The following is a 21,902-nucleotide window of genomic DNA, read 5'->3' on the forward strand; positions in this document are numbered from 1 at the left end:
CTATTTGTGTTAGAGAATACAGTGTGAACACATGATACAAGCAAGGCTTTTTCTGCTGGTTTATTCATTAATTTATTCAAGGAAGTCTATATAATGCATAGGCTTTTAGACCTAATGATATAACAATAATTAAAATACATTAGAGAAAAAATATTCGTTACTTTGAGAAAGCGGCTTGTTTATCCATACTCTAGTTCTTCATATAATAAATGCAAACAATAAGAATACGGTAAAAATCAATAAGGAAATGTCTGTTCAACAGGTAAAAATGGATGGAAAATGCACAATAAACTAGGATCATTTTCTCTATCAAATCAATTTTAGCAAAGTAAATCTAAAATTGTCAGAAGTTTCACGCTCCTTGAGTTTTGTGGCTTAAACAGTTGAAGTTAGAGGCCTTTTCTTCTTGCAGTGGTTTACTGTCTATTAGAGTTCAAATTGCTGGTACAATTCAGTCATTATGTCTATACATAACAGTGCTGGTACATGTGTCTGGCCTCCAAAAGCAATGTGCACATGAATCTCTAATCTATCTCTAATCTATCACTGCATATCTGGACAGTGTAATCCTAAAACGATGGAGCATCTAAAGTGGATGAAGGGAGGTTTTTTTCCAATTCAGCCACTCATTGGTTGATAGCTGGAAAGCATGATATGAACAGCATCAGCCAAACCTATAATGGCTGTAATGGTTTGGGGAGGGGGAAAGAAATTACGTGTGGCACCTGTTTGCTCAAATGTTCTCTGCATGCTGGGATAAGGAGGGCAAGAAGCTATGCCAGCTGTGATTGGAAACAAGATGGGGTTTTCTAAAACATTGGCAGCCAGTGGTGGTAACCCACACTAATGGGATGGATATCTTTAAATTGACCAGTTTAACCTATGTATTGATGCCCTGTGTCTTCATTCCAGAGTAAGGGAGCATTTTGATTTATAAGGGTATAATATCTGCACAGCAGAGGTTATGCTGGGTCTTGGACTCTCCATTTTGGAACATGCTAAGTGTTCTACAAGAGCCCCGTGGTGCAGAGTGGTAAGCTGCAGTACTGCAGTCCAAGCTCTGCTCATGACCTGAGTTCGATTTCAGGTAGCCGGCTCAAGGTTGACTCAGCCTTCCATCCTTCCGGGGTTGGTAAAATGGGGATAAAGGGAAGATGACTGGGGAAGGCACTGGCAAACCACCCTGTAAACAAAGTCTGCCTAGTAAACGTCGGGATGTGACATCACCCCATGGGTCAGGAACGACCCAATGCTCACACAGGGGATCTTTACCTTTACCTTTTTAAGTGTTATACAGTGTGCCCTTCATCAACAGCCTATGCATCTGAATGCCAAATTACTAATCTAGATCTGTTTGCCTTGTATCATGTTTAATGTCCCATAATTGCAGAGGACTCGTTTTTATTGTTTCTTTGTTGTTGTTTTAATCATTTTTAACAGTTTTACTGTTATATAAAATTATTGTTAAGTAACCTTGCATAAATTGAATAGGTACAGAAAGGATATAAATAATATAAATGAAGAAATAATTTGCTGATGCATTTTGGTTTGTGGTTTTTCAAACTTGATGGTTTCACAAGGCAAATTCCCACCCACCCCAAAAAATGGTCAGTCTCATGGATTTTTTTCATCAAAAGGCCAGAAACATGTTGTTAAAGGTCACATATACATGATTGCCCTAGGGCAGCATATGAAATTACCAGACGCGTTGTTTGATTGAGCCATGACTCATTAAAAAACAACAACAACCCAGTAGTCAACAATTGTTGTAATTGTGCCCAAATGAAGGTCCCTTCTACTGGGTTAGACCATTGGTTTATCAACGTTTGTACTGTCTGCTGTGATTGGCAGCAATTCTCTAGAATTTCTGGTAGAGTGTTTTACTTTAACCATAGTTGCTGGGAACTGAACCTGATACCTCCTGCATACAAAGCAGATGCTCTATAATATAATGAGCCACATCCGTTCCCTTTTATTTTTGGCAGCAACTGTATCACTGCATATAAATCTATTGAATACCCTTACCATGCATTCCTGAGGGGGGGCTGAATCCTCTTAGGAGGTGGCATGACCTCGCCAACAGCATAAGTGCATCTTATCATGGGACAAGACACACGCTGGTGGCGAGGGCAATTCCGTCGGTGCCCAAGCACCCTCTGCCAGCGAAGACTCCCCATGGTGCAGGCTATGGGAGAGACTTGTGGTGCCAGCATGGGGGGTGTTCCTGGCCGCCGGCAGCCAGGACAGCGTTGCTGTGCTTCTTTTTAGGAGGCTCAGCCTCATTGTTTTCAACGGGTCTTTTAACCCCGTTGAAAACAGAAAAAGCCTTTTAAAGGCTTTTTTCAAGCTGGCAGCATGCGGGAAACGGCTGTGCCTCTTCCCCGCCATATCTGCACGCTGACATCTCAGGAATGCACGGTTACTCCAGATGCATTGTTCTGTCTTCTGACAAAGGGATGTGCATTTGGATATATCCGAGCTGAAAATATATATTTTAGCATTATCAGTATTATTTTGATATAGTTGGGTCTCCAGATGATATGTGGGATTTTCCAGGATACTGGTAAATGGTTCCTGAAAAATCCTGGAAATATTTAGGATGAACCTTGAGTATCAGGAGCCAGCATTTGAAGGCTCCCCGGATATATATATTTTGTGTGTTTTGTTAGCATTTTGGTTATTTAGCATTTGTGTCTTTAGGGGTTTTGTATCAGGTTGCCAGATTGATTTGTCTTAGATCATGCACTTTCAATTTGTTTTTGTTGACTTTGCAAAGTTATGTTCTTTGTTTGAGTTGCTTTGTGTCAGGTTTTGTGGTGGATTCTTTGTTTTGACATTGTTGTAGATTCTCAGGCTGTACATTGGTTTGATTCTCTGATTATACATTTGCTATGCTTTCAATAGCATTCCTACTCACTTTGGCTTGAGCAATTCTCAGGTTGTACATTGGTGAGGATTCTTGGGTTTTACATTTCCCCCCCTGTAGGAATCAGTGGGGGATGGCTGGGGGCACCTTGTTCAGGGGCCCATAGATTTGGTACAATTCATTTTAAATTTGGGAGATATTTAAAGGACAGGCACCGGCAGCACTACTGCAATTTTGGTGCCAGTATCTTTTGGCCCAGGCTAGCCTGATGTCGTCAGATCTCAGAAGCTAAGCAGGGTCAGCCCTGGTTAGTATTTGGATGGGAGACCACCAAGGAATACCAGGGTTGCTGTGCAGAGGAAGGCACTGGCAACCCACCTCTGTTAGTCTCTTGCCATGAAAACCCCAAAAAGGGGTCGCCATAAGTCGGCTGCGACTTGACGGCACTATACACACACGCAGCTTTAAAAATAGTCCTTCCAGCCCCCCAGAAATTTTCCTCATAAGGAGTAGTGGAGGTGGAAAAAATATTGGAATCCCAAAGAAACCCAAATCCAAATACCAAACCACTATTTGGAAGCCAAGAAACTGGGAATGTTGATATTTTATGGCTCCCTGATATCCAAGTCAAAAAAATACTGATTTATTTATTTTTTAGCTGTGCATCCCTAAACCACTTTGGTGGACCTGGAGCAGCAGTTTTATCCCATACATTCTCCTTCTGCACCATCTAGCCCACTAACTAAGGTCTATCTCAGTCACTGTTCCTAGTGGCCTCACCCGCAGAAGTGAATGGTGTTAACTAGAGAGAGGCATTCTCAGTGGTGATGCCCCACCTGTAGAATGCCCTCCCCTTGAAGTTTCAATTTATTTTATTTTGTTGTACTCATTGTATTATTTTGTTTTATGTTGCTAGCTACCTTGGGCAGGCTCTGGAAAATATAGAATAGAAATATTTTGAATAAATAAATAAAATGCATTTGGAAATCCAGTTATATATATATTATGGCATGCATGGACACTTTCTACCCTTATCTGTAAGTATACAGGAAGAGTAGCTGGCACAGTGCGACCCATCTATTGAGCTCTGTGTTTGTGTGTGTGTATCTAAATAAGTCACCTAGATTCATGGGTGCACAATGTTGTGTCACCCACAAGCCCCTCCTATGATGATAGGGCAGGGAGGTGCTGGCATCACAGTGTTCTGAACCCCTTTCCCTGAAAATAAAACTTCTAGTTGCATCCCTAATCTGGGAAGGACAAGAAGTTTTCCCTCCCCTGAGGAAGGGTCAGAATGATGAGTGTCAACTGACTCTCTTTTGACAGCTTGGGTTATGTCTGCAGAGAAAAAAAAGATGATGTAATGTACTGCATTATCTTTATCAGATACATATTTTATTCAGTCTTCTGTTATAGTACAGAGGTCAAGCAGGTAAGGCACATAATTCTTTTTTGTAATCAACAAAGGGTTTTTTTCTTTTTAAAAATAATGCATGTTCAGAAAGACTATGTTCATTCTGTCTGTTTTCTTTGGCAAGTTTCCCTCATTTGTGTTTGTTTGTTTGACAGCATGCTAATACCAATTATACAACAACAGATGTGAATTTCAAGAGAACATTTCTACTTAATTTCATTAATATTGTTAGAGAAAGGATGATCGGAGTGATAGAGAAACCATTAAAAAAAACTTGACATCAAACCAGTATTGTCATGAAATTTGGTAACATCTCTAGTGTAAGGTCATTCATTTTACTGCAATGTGTAATATAATGTGTGAACATACTGGTTGGGCTTTGTAAAATTGTATCTCCCAATTTATGAATAGCCTTCAGGAGATGTGATATATGCACTGATATACTATATCCTATGGAATTTTGGGATTTGTTTTACCTGCTCCTATATTTTTCATTAAGGAAAATTATTTGTATTTTATAATTGTATTTAAGTTCTAAAAGTTTTGTTGGATGAAGTCCTGTAAAATTGCTACAGATGTCTAGGAGAGGTTTGAGCTGAGGTAGGGTGAGAAAGAAACAAAATATGTCACAAAAAAAGGATACATTCAGCAGTACACTTATTATTAACAATGGACCTCCGGGGACTACTTGTGCATAATCTATTCCAGTCTTGTCGTATGCCTATAATAGGAAAACATTATCAATGAGCAGCAGAATCTGGTAATAATAACACGCAACATCATAATAAATAGGCAGAATCTCTCTCTCTCTCTCTCTCTCTCTCTCTCTCTCTCTCTCTCTCTCTCTCTGGTTCACTTTTTATGTATCAAATGTATTTCATTGCTTACATTATAGTAGCAGATTAGAAACATCTGCTCATTTGCCACTAGTCTACTAGCAGCAGAAAGTCTAACTCGTGTTTCTGCAGGCCATCCTGCTTCAAGGCTTGGGTAAGAAGTCTATAATGCAGCTGTTGAGTGTTGATACAAGTCCAGGTTTATACTCAGGAGTCCTTCAAATGGAAACACCACCTCCTTGCCAAGAATTAGAACAGTGATAAATTCCATTTCCTTTTTTTCCTTTTTTCCCCTCCCTCTACCCAGCTCCATCCCCCATCACAATAATTAGGAAAGACCGGACATCTAGAAACAGCGTGTCTCTGTCTTGGCAAGAACCGGAACATCCTAATGGGATCATCTTGGACTACGAAGTCAAGTACTACGAAAAGGTGGGAAGGCGGGGCAAAAGAACCGGGAAGAGATCTGGCTAAGTTCAAGCAGTAACATCAACAATAAACTAAGAAACTGAAAAGAAGCTGAAAGCTATAAAGTGTGCTTTCAAATTCATTTCTATCAGGCTGGCTGCCAATGCTGTAAGAAAAGCATCAAACAAAATTTACATTCAGAAATGCCTCATATTAAAGCCAAGGCTTATAGTAGCCACACTTAACACTTTTTTTAAAAAAAAACTTGGGTTTTCTGATATAAATGGATACAGTACATAAATCCGGAAAGGTTCTAATAAGCATCTTTCCCATTCTTTAAATTCCCATTTATACAGCATGGTAGTAAACCTCCAAGAATGAAATACATTTCTATCAGTAGAATGAGATATTCTCAGTCCCCCCCCCCTTCTGTTGCAGCTACAAATGCTGCTCCAGGAGGACAGGGGTTGTTGGAGCAGCATTGGGGTAATTCAAAGGTCTGCAGCAGAAGGAGGAAATTAGCAAAAATAGTCTTCTATTAACAGAAATTTACCTCAGGATGCAAAGCAGTATTGTTTTGTGATCTCAGTAAAATGAAGGACCTTGGTTAACTTTAGATATCAACAAACGGGAACCCAAAGGACTTGCAGGGTGAATTTCCCTCTTCCTCACTATCTCCCTTCCAGGAAAGCCCCCATAGTCTCTCTCCCTTTCCTGCCTCGTCTCCTTCCCATCCACCAGCCAACCTACCTTTATCTTCTCCTCCATCTTTTATTTTCTGCCCTACGTTACCCCTGGCACCCTCAGTGCAGGAGAACTGTCCAGTTGTGTGGTGTCGATTGCCAGGGTGGGCCCAGCAAAGGGCACCCATTTTTTCCTGTCTCAATTTCCCCACACAATTTCCTCTTTTCCTCCACCTGGCAACCCCCATATCCTCAACCTTCTCTGCTTCCTTCTCTCTTTCCCACCATCCACCAACCATTTATCTGCCCCTCAACCTTCAGCTACTTTGATTTATTTAATTCATTTAAAGCCCACCAGGAGGCGTCCAGTGCTCTTAATAGTTAATCTTGGCCATGCCTGTGAGGCATATTTGGCTGAGAATGCATAACTGGCCTGCCATTACCTAGTGATTTGAGGACCTAGTCTGGAATCTCTAACCACTATACCACACTGCCTTTCATGAGGTAGCTGCTGTTGAACATTAGCCAAACAGCCAGACCTATGTGAGTCATGCAAGTTGTGTGGTATTAAGTCGCCCAGTGGATCCTGCCAGGCCTCGCCCTGCTGAGTTCTTTCTCAAGGACCAAAACAGTCCTGAAAATGGCCCTGTCTCCTTCTCCCCCCTCTTACTGAAAACAACCAAGCCTGTTGTGGTTGCTTAGCATCTTGTTTGCCCTCTTCGGTACTTTTTCCAGATCTGCAATGTCCTTTTTGTGATACAGAGACCACAACTGCATGCAGCATTCAAGTTGAGCCTGTACAGGGGCATTGTTTGTTTGTTTGTTTGTTTGTTTAAAAACATTATTAGCCACCTTTCTCCCCTGTGGAATTCAAGGCAGCTTACAATATAGTATTGTCTCTTTTATTTTAAATCCTTTTTCTAGTAATCCCCCACATAGAGTTTGTCTTTTTTTCTATGCAGCACACTGTGTTGACATTTTCATTGAGCTGTCCACTGAGACCCCAAGGTATCTTTCCTTCTTACTTTCAGCAAGTTCAGACCCCCCCTCTAATTTTTGCTGTTAAGTCACAGCTGACGTACGGCAACCCTGCAGTATTTTCAAGGTAAGGGATGTTCAGAGGTGGTTTGCCATTGCCTTCCTCCATGTCATGACTCTGGCATTTTTTGGAGGTTTCCCATACTAGCCAGGGCTGACCCTGCTTAGCTTCTGAGATCTCATGAGATCGGGCTCACCTGGGCTATCCAGGTCAGGGCACTCAGACCTCATTAGCATATACTTAAAGGTTGGGATTTTTTGTTCCAATGCACAGCACCTCACATTTGCTGTGGCTCGATGGTAGAGCATCTGCTTGGCATGCAGAAGGTCCCAGGTTCAATCCCCAGCATCTCCAGTTAAAGGAACTAGGCAAGTAGGTGAGAACTGTCCATTTATTCCTACTCTTGGCTTCCTGTCATTTAACCAATTTTTAATGCATAAGAGGACTTGCTAAGTTTACTCAGGAGTCTTTGGTGAGGGACCTTGTCAAAAAAGCCTTTTGTAAGTCCAAATATATAATGTGTACTGTATTACCATTATCTACATGCTTGTTCACTTTCTCAAAGAACTCCAAAAGGTTGGTGAGGCAGGACTTCCCTTTGCTAAAGCCATGCTGATTTTCCTTCAGCATGCTTCATAAGCCCATCTTTGATTACAGTTTCTACTAATTTGCCTGGAAGACATGTTAGGCTAACTGGCCTGTAATTTCCTGTTTCCCTTCTGGGGAGCCCTTTTTAAAAAATGACATAACATTTGTTACTCTCCAGTTTTCTGCTACAATGGCTAATTTTAGTGACATCTTGAGTTAGTAGATCAAGAATCTCACATTTGAATTCCTTAAAAAAAAACCACAGGTGTACGCAGCTGACATACCAACCGTAGGGGAGCAAAAGTATTATGCATCACAGAGGCCTGAATCTTCATCAGAGCAAAGGTCTAATAGCACCTATTGTAAAAGTGCACTTGGATCTACTATGGTTAAGGAGGCTTTAAGTATATCACACAACACTCTTGGATTCGGATGATGTTTGGTAGATTGACACCACCAAGAGAGAGAAAATGTGATGCTGATGACCTGCTCCAAGCCAGTGTTGGAGCACCACTGTTAGAGTATGTGTGTATGTATACGACAGGGAAAATACTTTTTCTTGCCTGAAAAGGAAGCCTGGTAAGTTCCTTATCCCTACACTGCAGCCATCTGCCCCACTTCTGTTCTAGTAGAATGAACTAGTCTTGCAGGATGTGCTAATAGGATGAACAAGTCAATAGTCTTGTGGGGAAAGATAAACACAAGATCAGAAAGTTTCCAGCCTAGCCGCTGCTAAGAAATGAGCACGTGGATGATCAAGATCATTCTGTTTCCTTTTGCTCTTAGCCATATTAGTTGGGCTAAGTTCTTTTTCCAGACAAAGATTAGGGTTGGGTCATATTTTATTTCTGTGTTTTGGATCTGCGTTTTACTATCAGATCACCCCTCCTGCCTCCAGGGAAGTCAGCTAAAAAGATTGGTTGTGTTTTTTTTAGAAATCAGTACTCTCAAGAATGGGCCTCCAGAAACACAGTCCCTTTAAATCATTCTGGCAATGAAAATGACTGTAATTCACTGACATTCTAAATGCTGTTTTTATACAGCCAAAATCATGCAGAGAGGAACTGTTATACAAATGAAAATAAAATAGGGTTGCCATCTCTGAGCTGGGAAATTCCTGGAGATTTGGAGATAGAGCTAGGGGAGGGAGCTCAGCAGTGATATAATGCCACATACCCTCTGAACCTGCCATTTTCTCCAGGTGAACTGGTTTCTGTAACTGCGAGGTCAGCTGTAATTCTCGGGAGAACTCCTGCCCCTACCTGGAAGGTGGCAGAACTAAAATAAAACAATATCCCTCTCTCATAATACTTTTCTCATAATACTTTTCTCCCTCTGTCATAATACTAGAACGCGGGGTCATCTGATGAAGCGGGAGGGTGAGAGATTCAAAACAGATAAAAGGAAGTATTTCTTCACACAACGCATAGTTAAATTGTGGAAGTTGAACTCACTGCCCCAGGATGTGGTCACGGATGCCAACTTGGAAGGCTTTAAGAGGGGAGTGGATATGTTCAGAGAGGAGAGGGGTATTCATGGCTACTGGTACAAATGGATACTAGTCATGATGTATACCTGTTCTCTCCAGGATCAGAGGAGCATGCCTATTATATTAGGTGCTTTGGAACACAGGCAGGATGGTGCTGTTGCAGTCGTCTTGTTTGTGCGCTTCCTAGAGACACTTGGTTGGTCATTGTGGGAACAGACTGATGGACTTGATGGACCTTGGTCTGATCCAGCATGGCCTTTCTTATGTTCTTATGAAGCATGTGCTGTTCCCATTGGCTTTGAGTATGTTAGGTTTTAATGTGGTCATTTATTTCCTTAAAGCAGGAGCAAGAGACAAGTTACACCATTCTGAGGGCAAGAAGCACCAATGTCACTATCAGTGGCCTCAAACCGGACACCACGTACGTTTTCCAAATCCGAGCCCGAACAGCTGCAGGATATGGGAGCAACAGCCGCAAGTTTGAGTTTGAAACCAGTCCGGACTGTATGTATTTGCTGAAGTTGATTTTAAATGTTTTCTCCGCAATGTTCAAAATGATATGGCTGGCTTGTTTTATTCCATTTGTAGCAAACATGATTCTGTATTTATGATCTGCCTTTCCAGCTAATATGCCAATAAATTTTTATACTTTGTCATTATTTAAAACATACTATGAGAAATATACCATAAAATAGTGCAGGTGGTATCCTTCCTTTCTTCTGCCACCTCTTATTTATGTTGCTGGAATTAAATGAATTTTGTGCTAGATAGCAGCTCCTGCTGGGAAAGGAATTTAAAAGATCTGCTGTGCTATAATGTTCTGATATTGTTGTCTAACCTTGCGGACTCCAAAAACTTTTGAACTCCAAAAGAACTGTTGAGTCATTTTTCCTCCTCCAGACCCACATAATGGTACATAGGTTTCATTATGCTCAAGGCAGACATTTTTCTTCTTATCAGCAGAAGAGGTATTTGGAAGAGAAAAGTGATTTTTCAAAGCAATTGAAGCCAAATGCAAATAATGGTCCTGAACAGGCATACTACACACTGTTATTCGCTACTTCACTTGCAGAGAAAAAGTACACAGAAAAGGCATATATAGACATAACTTCTCAAACACAAGCATAGTTCAGAGAATGACCTAGGAGCTGTAAAGGTCATGTTCCAACTATTATCTCAAGTCATGAAGCCCTTGTTGACCTTAGGCAAGCAACTATCTACCAGCTAGTGGATTGGATGCAGACAAAATTTCTGATGGCAAAATAGAACTGCCTCTGTCCTCCAGTGTAGTGTAGTGGTTAAGAGCGGTGGACTCTAATCTGGAGAACCGGGTTTGATTCCCCATTCCCCCATATGAGCGGCAGACTCTAATCTGGTGAACTGGGTTGGTTCCCCACTCCTCCACATGAAGCCGGCTGGGTGACCTTGGGATAGTCACAGTTCTCTCTGAACTCACTCAGCCTCGCCTACCTCACAAGGTGCCTGTTGTGGGGAGAGAAGAGGAAAGTGATTGCAAGCAGGTTTGAGACGCCTTAAAAGGTAGTGAAAACCTGGGTATAAAAACCAACTCTTCTTCTTCTTCCACTTCAGCCCATTGATCTCCATGAAATGCTGATCCTGGGAGATAGGAAACCAAGAGGAATGAAATGAGGGGATCTGCAGGAGGAAAATTGGTGGAAAGCACCAATTTAGTCTGGACTCTTAGTCTCTATCTTTAGTAGTAGGATAAAGATCAGTACTGGCCTAACCTAAAATATTGCTGCTAGGATTATTGAAATAGTACAGTGAAGTGCCTGCAGCATTTATGGGGGGCACTATATAGTAATGAACAGCACAGTCCTATGGGCTTAGACAGGAGTAACTCTGCATAGGATTGCACAGGAAATATTATAATTGTGATGATGCTTGCTTATTGTCTATAAATGCTGTGTGTGTCTGGCATTCAACCCAGCGTATCATTTAGAATTTTCTAAAATGAAGCAAATAGAAGAAGATAGAGGCTGCTCTTATACCTGAACTGAGAAAGCTTTGTACTTATGTGTATGCTTCTGGACAGACAATGCAGGGAGATTCTCTCTTTAATGGCATAGTTGCAGGTGGGTAGCTATGTCGGTCTGCAGTACGAGAGCAATATTCCAGTCCAGTAACATCAACAAGATTTCCAGGGTACAATTTTTCAAAAATCAGAGCTCCCTTTATCATTTACCATGAAGGGATTGTTGACTCTGGAAAGCTTTGCCCTGGAAATCTTGTAATTCTTTAAGGTGCTACTGGACTTGACACTTGCTTTCCTTGAAAGCATAGGTTCTCCAGATTCTGTACATTATCTTCCCTTCAATTTTCATGTAATAACTCTCATAATAAGTATCTTACCCAAACCTGTGAAGCTGTTTTAGAAATTAGGAGGTAAACAGAGTAACAAGCTCACCCTCAGACATCTGGACCACTGTTAAAAAAAATATGTGGCAAAAGCCATGGAGAATTTCTGTGAAATCACCTACTATGTGATCACAGTATAATCGAACTCCAATATAATTTCATCTGAGGACAGAAGTTTTCAGGCTGACGAAGTTTCATATATTTCTAGTTTGAATATGCACAGTTCTTTCAAAAATTTAATTTAACCAGATGTTTCCCTTCAAAAAGTGCTCACTAGCACTGCCAAAATACATTTCCTTCAGAAAGCTGAACAAAATCTTCATTAACCTTTTGGCATCAAATTACAGATTTAATTTGTTGTTATCAGAAATATTCACATTTCGTATACAATTGTGTTCGTAAACAAAGGGAAAATATGCTATGTGCTTCTTTAGGCGTTGTGTGATTTACTTCCACTCTATTCACACACTATGCAGGAATAGATTCTCCAGGGTTTTTAGTGCACAATGTCATTAAGTTCAGGGAACTAGCGTGGAGTTTTCTTATGCTTTTCTTCCTAAAGATTAAAAAAAGACAATTTTTGGATAGCTGAAGGACGCACTCAGAATTGGGGAGATTTTCTTTGGTAATATTCATACAAATAAGGATCTGCAAGCTAGTAATAAAAATGAGATGATTGCACTTATTGTATGATATTCTTTTTGTTTCTGGAAGTTTGCTCAGTGTTGCATTCCACTCTTCTGAATCCTAATTTAACTAGAATTATCCAAAGTTAATTCTGGAGTTGGTCTATGGGCAGCTTGCTAGAGTTTTCAATTCTTTCAGTTGATTTGCATCTTCTTCCCAGTCTGTGCTGCCAGTGTGCACTACAAAAGCACTACAAAAAAAAAAAATTCTTGATGCAATCCTCTGCTTCTTACAAGATTCTGTGATTGTCTATAACACATTGTGTATGTGATTCTATAAAGATGCCTTTGATGTGGTTTTAATAATGGGCAAGAACATAGGGGTTATGGTATTTTATCAATGCAGACATATGCCAATGTGGGACGTTAAAGCCCTGCTCCCAGAGACTCTTGATTCAATCACAGTGCAGTGTTAGCACATTCACATTGTTAATATAAAGAAGGGGGAAAGGGCACAAACGAACTGAAGGAATGAAAAGCTCCAGCGACCAGCACTTTTTCTCCCTCTTTTATTTCCATATTTGTACCAAATGTTTTGAACAGATTTCAGAATTTTTTAAAAAAGGAAACCATGTAGAATGCCTAATGCATCAGCTCCACTTCAGAAATAAGATCCGGTATTTCAGATCTCAAAATCCAGAGAAGAATGCAGCTGAGCAACATATTTGCCTATGTTTGCACTCTGTTAAAAAAAAAAGAATAAAACACTAGAGTGGTCCCCTATTTGAACAGTTAAGCAAGAACTTTCAAGCTCTCTTAAAAGTAGAAGCTCTTTCAGAAGTTTGTAGAATGACATAGATGCGCAAAATGAGCTATGTAGTCTTCTACTGGTTACATCATAGGGATTGTTGATATTTACACAATCATGCTTTATCCACCAGTTGATGTCCTTGTTGGGAGAAGAAGTCTATGCTCCCACAGTGACTCATTATTATATTTTATATTAGTTAACTAATCAAATTCACTCATATTCTACAAAGGGAGTGGGGGTGGGAATTGCCTAGCAGTCAAAGAACATGTTTTTTCTTAAACTTAAGGCCTCCCCCCCATGTCACATGATAAACTGTTCTTGAAACTGGAGGAGAGTTTCTAAAGTTCTTTGTGACACAGCATGGAGGAATCTGCTGTTCAAAGGGGAAAAAGTAAAGAATTTAAGTGGTCTGCCACAAACCCTGAATACCAGTTGCTGCGAGTCAAATAACTAGGCAGGACTGTTGTTTTTATGTCCTGCTTGTGGGCTTCCCAGAAGCATCTGCCTGGCTACTATTGAAATAGGATGCTGGACTTTGGTCTGCTCCATCAGGATGGTTTTTAAGACCCTTGCATGAGCTTAAATAGCTCTTTTTTCATGGTCATTGTCTAAGAACTTTACATATTCTTCAGACCCAGAATATCTAAAATAACTTTGCCTGCACTAAAAATTAACAATGTCATTTTTAAAAAAAATCAGATTGAGACTTTAAAATTGAAATAATGAAATGTTCTCCTTTTACATTTTAAATGCTTATCTTGTAACATTCCAAATTGAATTATTAGTTTTGAGACTCCCTTCCCTCAACAGAATTATAGAAAGCATTTGACAGCTTAACATTCAATCTGTCTGTCTCAGCTATAATGGTGTTCAGCAATAATATAATGATCTACTAGTTAGCCCTGATTAATTTGTCAGATGTATAAATTTTGGAGAGGGAAGGAGGAATTCCAACCTTATAGCATAATGCAGATTACACCACAGATATTGTAGTGATAAGTTTTACTTGTCCCAGGGCCCAAGTGCCTGAAGTTTAAGAAATGTTCTGTTTGGAGAATATAATGTCTCACAAAAATAAACAAAGAAATTTAGTAGCAAGCCAAACAAGCTTGCACTTGACATGTTTGAATTTTTTGAGATTTGTGAGCTTTTAAAAATTCCAGCTCTTTCTGGAAAAATAGCTGAACTCCATACTTTAGTTAACAAACGGCTATTAAAGTAACCTTTAGCTCTTGAAATAAATTATATGATGCACACAGAGTATTAAAAATCATTCCAAGCCTACTTTTTGAGAATGTATGGGAAAGTATGGGAAATCAATATGTTTTTGTGTTGAGCAAACATATATGTACTTGCCATGGCAGATTACTATAACGGCGATGAAATATTCTAGATATTATTATGCTAATTAGACATTAGATTATTTATTATACTGATTTTGGGGAACAAATTTTCATTGATCACATTGGCCATCATGCATTTAATATGGGTATTCTTGTGTTACATTAACTTTCAGAATTTGAATGCGTAGCTCCTTGCATAGTTGATTGTGTTGGATACAATCCAGCGAAGATGAAGCGCTTTTAATTTCCATTGATTTCAGTGGTGATTATGGGAGAGAAGTCAAATGTCCATTGTAACCAGTGCAGGTTTTTAATTTGTGTTAGGAGCTGAACTGAAACAAAGCTGATTTAAGACTCCCATTTTCTGTACCACATCCTTTACTAAAGAAATTAAACATGGAATGCTGAACTGTTTCATCCATTATGCTAGACTTCTATAGCTAAACATTTCTAGTTTGATTTTAATTCATCAGTAAAAACTAATGATGATCATTGTGGTATATTTTATTTTCCCTAATTACTACAGACTTGTAAACAGATCTATAGAACTTTGTCTTCTCTTTTCGTTGTATATAATCAGTTAGTAAAGAGTAAATAGATTCCAAGCTGAGAAATTGAGCATGGTTGTTCCCAAGTTGAGAACAAAGTGATGTAATGACTTAATTTGTCTGCTGCCTACATTTGTCTGTGGTAATATATATATATATAAATATATACTCATTTTTATTTTCTTTAACTTCTAGCTTTTTCCATCTCCAGTGAGAATAGCCAGGTTGTAATGATTGCCGTTTCAGCTGCAGTGGCAATTATTCTGCTCACAATTGTGGTTTACATCCTGATTGGGAGGTGAGTTCATCATTATTTTAGCTATTTTATTTCCATTTCTCTCCTGCTGCATTAGAACAATAAACACCTTTGCTAAGACACTGTCATGGAGCAAACACAAGGTAAAAGAGGCAACATGAATGAAAAATGGAGAAAATCTGACAGAGGACGGAGAGAAAGCAGAAGGGCTCGATGCGTATTTTTCCTCAGTCCCCCCCCCCCCCGAAGAAGAGAACAGGCTCATCTAGAGATGGTAGTAGGCAAGGCACAGCTGGTTAACAAAGACAGAAAGGTTGTTGAGAGTTACCTGGCTACACTGGATGAGTACAAATCCCAGGCCAGATAGTATGCACCTAAGAGTGCTCAAAAAACTTTCCAGAGAGCTTTCAGAGCTTTTGTCTGTCATCTTCAAGACCTCTTAAAGGACAGGAGATGTGCCACAAGACTGGAGGAGGGCAAATTTTATCCCAATCTTCAAAAAAGGCAGGAGGGCTGACCCAGAAAATTATAGGCCAATCAGTCTGACCTCTGTCGCAAGAAAGATACTGGAGTAGATTTTCAAGGGGTCAATCTGTGAGCATTTGAAGGACAACTTGGTGATCCGGGGAAGTCAGCTTTGATTTTTCCCTAACAGGTCCTGCCAGACCAACCTCGTTTCCTTCTTTGATCAAGTGACAAGCTTACTGGATCATGGGAACGCCGTTAAAGTTGTTTACCTGGATTTCAGTAAAGCTTTTGATAGAGTTCCCAATGACGTTCTGATGGGTACGCTAGAGCACTGTAGGCTAGATTCTAGGATAGTTAGGTGGATAGGGAACTGGTTGGAGAACCACATCCAAAGAGTAGCTGTCAATGGCATTTCATCTTATTGGAGGGAGGTGTCCAGTGGAATGCCACAGGACTTGGTTCTGGGTCTGGTACTTTTCAATATTTTTACAAATGATCTGGATGAGCAGTGGAGGGACTACTCATTAAATTTGCAGATGACACCCAACTGAGTAGTGAACCACTTGGAAACTAGAGATAGTATCCAACGAGAACTGAATGCACTGCAAAAGTAGGCAGAAGTGAACAAGATCAACAAGGATAAGTGCAGAGTTCTGGCAAAAAAAATGAGATGCAGGCATACTGGATTGGGGGGATACACTTCAGGGTAGCAATGTAGTAAAATTCAGGGTAGCAAAATTTTAGAGGGAAAATTTTACAGTAAGAATAGTTCACCAGTGGAATTGGCTGCCTAGGGAGGTGGTGAACTCCCCCTCACTGGCAATCTTCAAGCAGCGGCTGGATGAACACTTGTCATGGATGCTTTGGGCTGATCCTGCACTGAGCGGGTGGTTGGACTAGATGGCCTATATGGCCCCTTCCAATTCTATGATTCTACGAATGGACCCCTGTACCCGTTACATTCCACAGACAGCCTTCTCATTAAGGCGCCCTATCTTGGAACTGTCTGTATGGTTATAACTACATTGTGGGCTTTTCTGATGGTGGGCCCAGTCTATTGGAATGGCCTACCAGAGGCAGTGCAGAGATTGCCTTCACTTGCTACATAAGGGTTGCTGGGCCTGGCCAGGCAACCAGAGGGAGACCAAGAAGGGCAGGGTCATGGGGGGATGGCTGTTAGCAATGGCATGGTATCACTTCCAGAAAAATACCGACATAACATCCCACCAGTCTAGGAATCACCTGAAACTCTATGGTTAAACCATAGTGTTTTCAGTGATTCCCACAGAGGACTTATGTCACTTCTAGGTTTTCCCCATAAGTGATTTCACCATAGACTTTCTGGTCATTCCTAGAGAGGTGGTATCATGCTGTTCCCGACAGTGATTTAAGAAAATTCTTTCTCCCATTTGCTGCTGGAATGCTGGTCGGCAAGGCCTGCTGGGGAAGGGAGATCTACCACCCCCAGCGGGTACATGTCAACCCTATGCTGTGTTTAGGAAAGCATATAAGACAGGCTTGTTCCAGAGTGCATTTGTTGGAAACTAAATTTGTTCAGCAGATTTGGCGGTGTCCATTCTCTGTCTTTTTAATTCTCTGCATTCTAAATCTTGAGTGTTTTATTATTTGTGCATTTTAAGCTTGTTAATTGGACTGTTATAGTGTGTTATCACGACCTGGTTGCTTCATCGTTAGCTGCCCGGAGTCTGAAGAGACAAGGTGTAATATAAATATTTCATATAAATAAATGAAATGGTTAGCCCATTTAGGCCTCCATTTGCTGAGCCGGACATAGGCACAGCTACATACTTTAATGAGGCTGCAAACAATAGTAGCACCAGTCCTACTTGTAAAAAACAGCTATAAACGCATTCTGAGGCAACTGTAAAACTAAACTGGTGTGGTCAAAAATCAACATATTTTCTCATTAGCCAGTTTCCTCAAATTCCTTCAGAACCTATCTCAGCTCTGTGAGGGACAGAGAAAATAACTGGTATTAAAATTTCCGCCAGGTATTTAATTGTTTCATTCTCTTTTTTATATGTCAACAGTGTATTCATTTTTGATTTTCTTCATTATTATTTCTTGTAGATTCTGTGGGCATAGTAAATCAAAGCACAGCACTGATGAGAAGAGACTGTATTTTGGCAATGGGCACTGTAAGTTACAAAAAGGACTACATAATGTCACATATTATATTAGCCGAGCTCTTTGTACTGTGAATGAATTCACATTGAGGGTATATTTAAACATGATGCTGGTGGGTAGGGAAAACCCATGCAACTTTGCATGCATCTAGAGTCTCATTTAAACTGGGGCAGTATTCATGCTGTCCTGCTATGCTGGTTGCCTGTCATTACAACGCCAGCCCAGGCTACGGACCTCTGGTGTCATAACATTTCATGCATAACGGCTGGGTTAAACAAGATGTATCACATTACCCTGGCAAATTTAAACTGGCAATGTAAGATCTCAGATGCATTAAATTAGGTAGAATATTTTGTAATGAAAACACCTCTATAATTAATACTAGATCCAGCTAAACCTTCTTTTCTTTAATCCTTAAAAAAAATGTGCCTCACAAAGTAGTAAGAATATCAGTCCATTCCTGAGCTCTTGGTGGAAAAGAGCTCAGGAGGAGTGCAAGTGCTTGCGCCAGCATCCGGGCTGCTTACGCCAGCACCCAGGTCACTTGTGCCACCGCGAGAGGCAGGGACGCCACGTGGGGCCGCTCATGCCAGCGTCCCTGCGCTGCCACAGCAGCATGGCCCAGGGATGCTGGCTTGGCCTCCAGTTGCCGTTCCACCAGCGCAAACCCCCATGCTGGCATCCCAGGGGGCGTTCCCGGGGCGTGCCAGGGGGCGGAGTTGCCAGTAGGCAGCTTCCTGACCCATTTCGCCCCAGGTACACCGTCGACAGCAACAGTGTTTTCAATGGGGCAAAAAAATATTTACAAGGCTTTTTAAAGCTTTTTGGAGGCTGGGGGACAGCTTTGGAGGCACCGCAGCAGCGCCTCAGCCATGCTGACCCCGGCCGCCAAAGGCTCAGGAATGGACTGTCTGTGTATGTATTATTATTTAACTGATATGTGAGACTGTTAATATTTTCTGTCTCAGTAAAGACTCTCATCTTCCCAATTTCCTCTAGTGGAGAGAAGTTCCAGACCAGCAGTATAAACTTGGTCGGCTTTTGGATGAAAGTCCTGAATACCTAGGGTATCTTTATAACATGCACTTTGTTTATAAATATGTGAACAGAGTCTGTTTATAAATATGTGAACAGAGTCTATTCACAACAAATCTAAATTTTACCAAAAGGTAGCAAAGCTGCTAACCCTGAGTCCATTTCTTAAAGAGCACCCCCTAGTATGCTTCATTTTCAGACAACTCACAGTTCTCAAGTCATTCCCTGTCTGATTCTCTCTAAATTCAGATGGCAAACTGGTTTCAAACTGCTTTTCTTCTGTCCTCCTTGTATCAAGATTTATTCTGTTTATTCAGGTTGCTTTTCAAAACCTCTGTCATGTTACATGTTTGGGGGCAAAAATCATAGCCAGGCCCTTTCATGCTTATCAAATCAGTCAGCCTCATAGTAATCCTGTTTAGCAATGCCAGCTTCTAAAATGGCATTGCTACTTCTTATTATTATTGCCGATTTCTGAAATCTTTCTTCTTGGGTTGCAGTTCAGAAGTTTTCATTTGTCAAAGTTCAGAAGCTTGAGTTGAAGTTCAGAAGTTTTCCTTTGTTCTGACAGATATTTAAAGCTGGAACCAAAATAGGTTGTCTAGAAGAAATCCTCCACTAATAGATCTGATCTATATTGTTTTCAAAAAAGTTGGAAATAGTTTCTCAAAACAGGAATGCCTGCTTGGTTGTACTTGTTTAATGTTTTCAACTAGCACACCTTAACAGCTGACCACACTATAGTATTTATATGTTGCTTTTTACTGTGCAATTATATCCAGTCCTGGTTTGAGTTAAATGATGGTTAATGTTTGTAAGTTGAAATGTTTAACAAATGTGAGGGGGCAGGGATTTGCATATAAGAAGGAAAGAACTTGGATAGGAGAAGATGTAAATTTCTCTTGCACCAGCTCTGACCACCAGCCCATAACCTGGATTGCCTTTTCTACTTATATTGCTTAGTGCATGTATTGTACTTTATCTCATTCCCTCTGTAATGTAATGTATTTTTTTTTACATAGCATAAACACTGCCGATCAATTACAGATTTTTCTTTTCGTTTTCTTGTCCTTTTTTTGTATCTGATAATTAATTCCTTCTGCGTGGTTTTATATGTGGTTGCTGAAATTAAAACCTCTACATAATTGCAGTTGTGTTGGGGCAAATGAAACTTCAAATGGTTTTTCTCTAGAGCCTTTTCCCCACAAGAACGTGACTATACTTTCTTTATGGCAAGCACACAAGCTGTGAGATCCAGCTACTTAGGGCCACACTGCTGGCAGTTAACACACTGGGCTCAAGCTACCCATTTAGCGACATGTGCCTCACATCATGAGGTCTTCATTATTCAAATTTAATTAGGATATAAAACAGAAACAGCCATTTTAAATGTGTCCTGGACAAATAACAGGTCAAAATTTGTTCTCCCCACCTGTATATAGTGGAATGTCACAATCACTAGTTTTGAAATCAGTAACCATAGTTAAATTTCTGTGGATTCACTTTGACTGTCCACAGTCCTTTTTAAAAAATGTGAAAAAAAAGATATCAGAGTTATGATTTCCCTGGAAAATAGCCTACAAAAAAGTTCTGAAACACACAAAATATTGTCGAAGGCTTTCACGGTCAGAGTTCATTGGTTCTTGTAGGTTATCCGGGCTGTGTAACCGTGGTCTTGGAATTTTCTTTCCTGACGTTTCGCCAGCAACTGTGGCAGGCATCTTCAGAGTAGTAACACTGAAGGACAGTGTCTCTCAGTGTCAAGGGTGTAGAAAGAGTAATATATAGTCAGAAAGGGGTTGGGTTTGAGCTGAGTATTGTCCTGCAAAAGTATTGTCCTGTAAGTATCAAGATAATGTGCTAATGAGGGTATGGTATGTTAATATGGAACCATTGTATCCTGAAGTGATCTGTTAATGTGTGTAATCCAAAACTAATCTGTATGGCTATTGTTGAATGTTGTCTTTGTCTGGAGGTGTTTCAGGGCAGGAAGCCAAGCCTTATTCATTCTTAAACTCTCCTCTTTTCTGTTAAAGTTGTGCTGATGTTTGTGAATTTCAATGGCTTCTCTGTGCAATCTGACAAAATAGTTGGTAGAATTGTCCAGTCTTTCAGTGTCTTGGAATAAGACCCTGTGTCCTGTTTGTGTCAGTCCATGTTCAGCCACTGCTGATTTCTCAGGTTGGCCAAGTCTGCAGTATCTTTCATGTTCTTTTATCCTTGTTTGTATGCTGCGTTTTGTGGTCCCGATGAAGACTGAACAGTGGCTGAACATGGACTGACACAAACAGGACACAGGGTCTTATTCCAAGACACTGAAAGACTGGACAATTCTACCAACTATTTTGTCAGATTGCACAGAGAAGCCATTGAAATTCACAAACATCAGCACAACTTTAACAGAAAAGAGGAGAGTTTAAGAATGAATAAGGCTTGGCTTCCTGCCCTGAAACACCTCCAGACAAAGACAACATTCAACAATAGCCATACAGATTAGTTTTGGATTACACACATTAACAGATCACTTCAGGATACAATGGTTCCATATTAACATACCATACCCTCATTAGCACATTATCTTGATACTTACAGGACAATACTTTTGCAGGACAATACTCAGCTCAAACCCAACCCCTTTCTGACTATATATTACTCTTTCTACACCCTTGACACTGAGAGACACTGTCCTTCAGTGTTACTACTCTGAAGATGCCTGCCACAGTTGCTGGCGAAACGTCAGGAAAGAAAATTCCAAGACCACGGTTACACAGCCCGGATAACCTACAAGAACCAACACAAAATATTATTTCACTCAGAGCAGAAATGACTTCTGGCAAATTTTTACCCTTAATTTGATTCCTATTTTAATCTAATGGGGTCTTCCTTTTAAAATATTTTCCTTAAGTAGCACCATTTACACTGTGACTGAACCATTCCTGGTTCACTCACAAAGCTTATTCCATGC

The 21,902-nt window shown here is 40.4% G+C and overlaps 1 protein-coding gene across 1 annotated transcript in view; it reads left to right on the forward strand.

Annotated features, from left to right (window-relative positions):
* Nucleotides 1-21,902, forward strand: part of EPHA3 (EPH receptor A3) — a 260,564-nt gene that overhangs the window by 197,580 nt on the left and 41,082 nt on the right. Inside the window, exons 6-9 of the mRNA XM_056858063.1 lie at nt 5,424-5,548; nt 9,665-9,827; nt 15,226-15,328; nt 17,846-17,913. Coding sequence (XP_056714041.1) covers nt 5,424-5,548; nt 9,665-9,827; nt 15,226-15,328; nt 17,846-17,913 — 459 coding nt within the window. The remainder of the gene's footprint in view (nt 1-5,423; nt 5,549-9,664; nt 9,828-15,225; nt 15,329-17,845; nt 17,914-21,902) is intronic.

Source organism: Euleptes europaea, chromosome 12 (assembly GCF_029931775.1).
Source record: "Euleptes europaea isolate rEulEur1 chromosome 12, rEulEur1.hap1, whole genome shotgun sequence".
Classification (NCBI taxonomy): Eukaryota; Metazoa; Chordata; class Lepidosauria; order Squamata; family Sphaerodactylidae; genus Euleptes; species Euleptes europaea.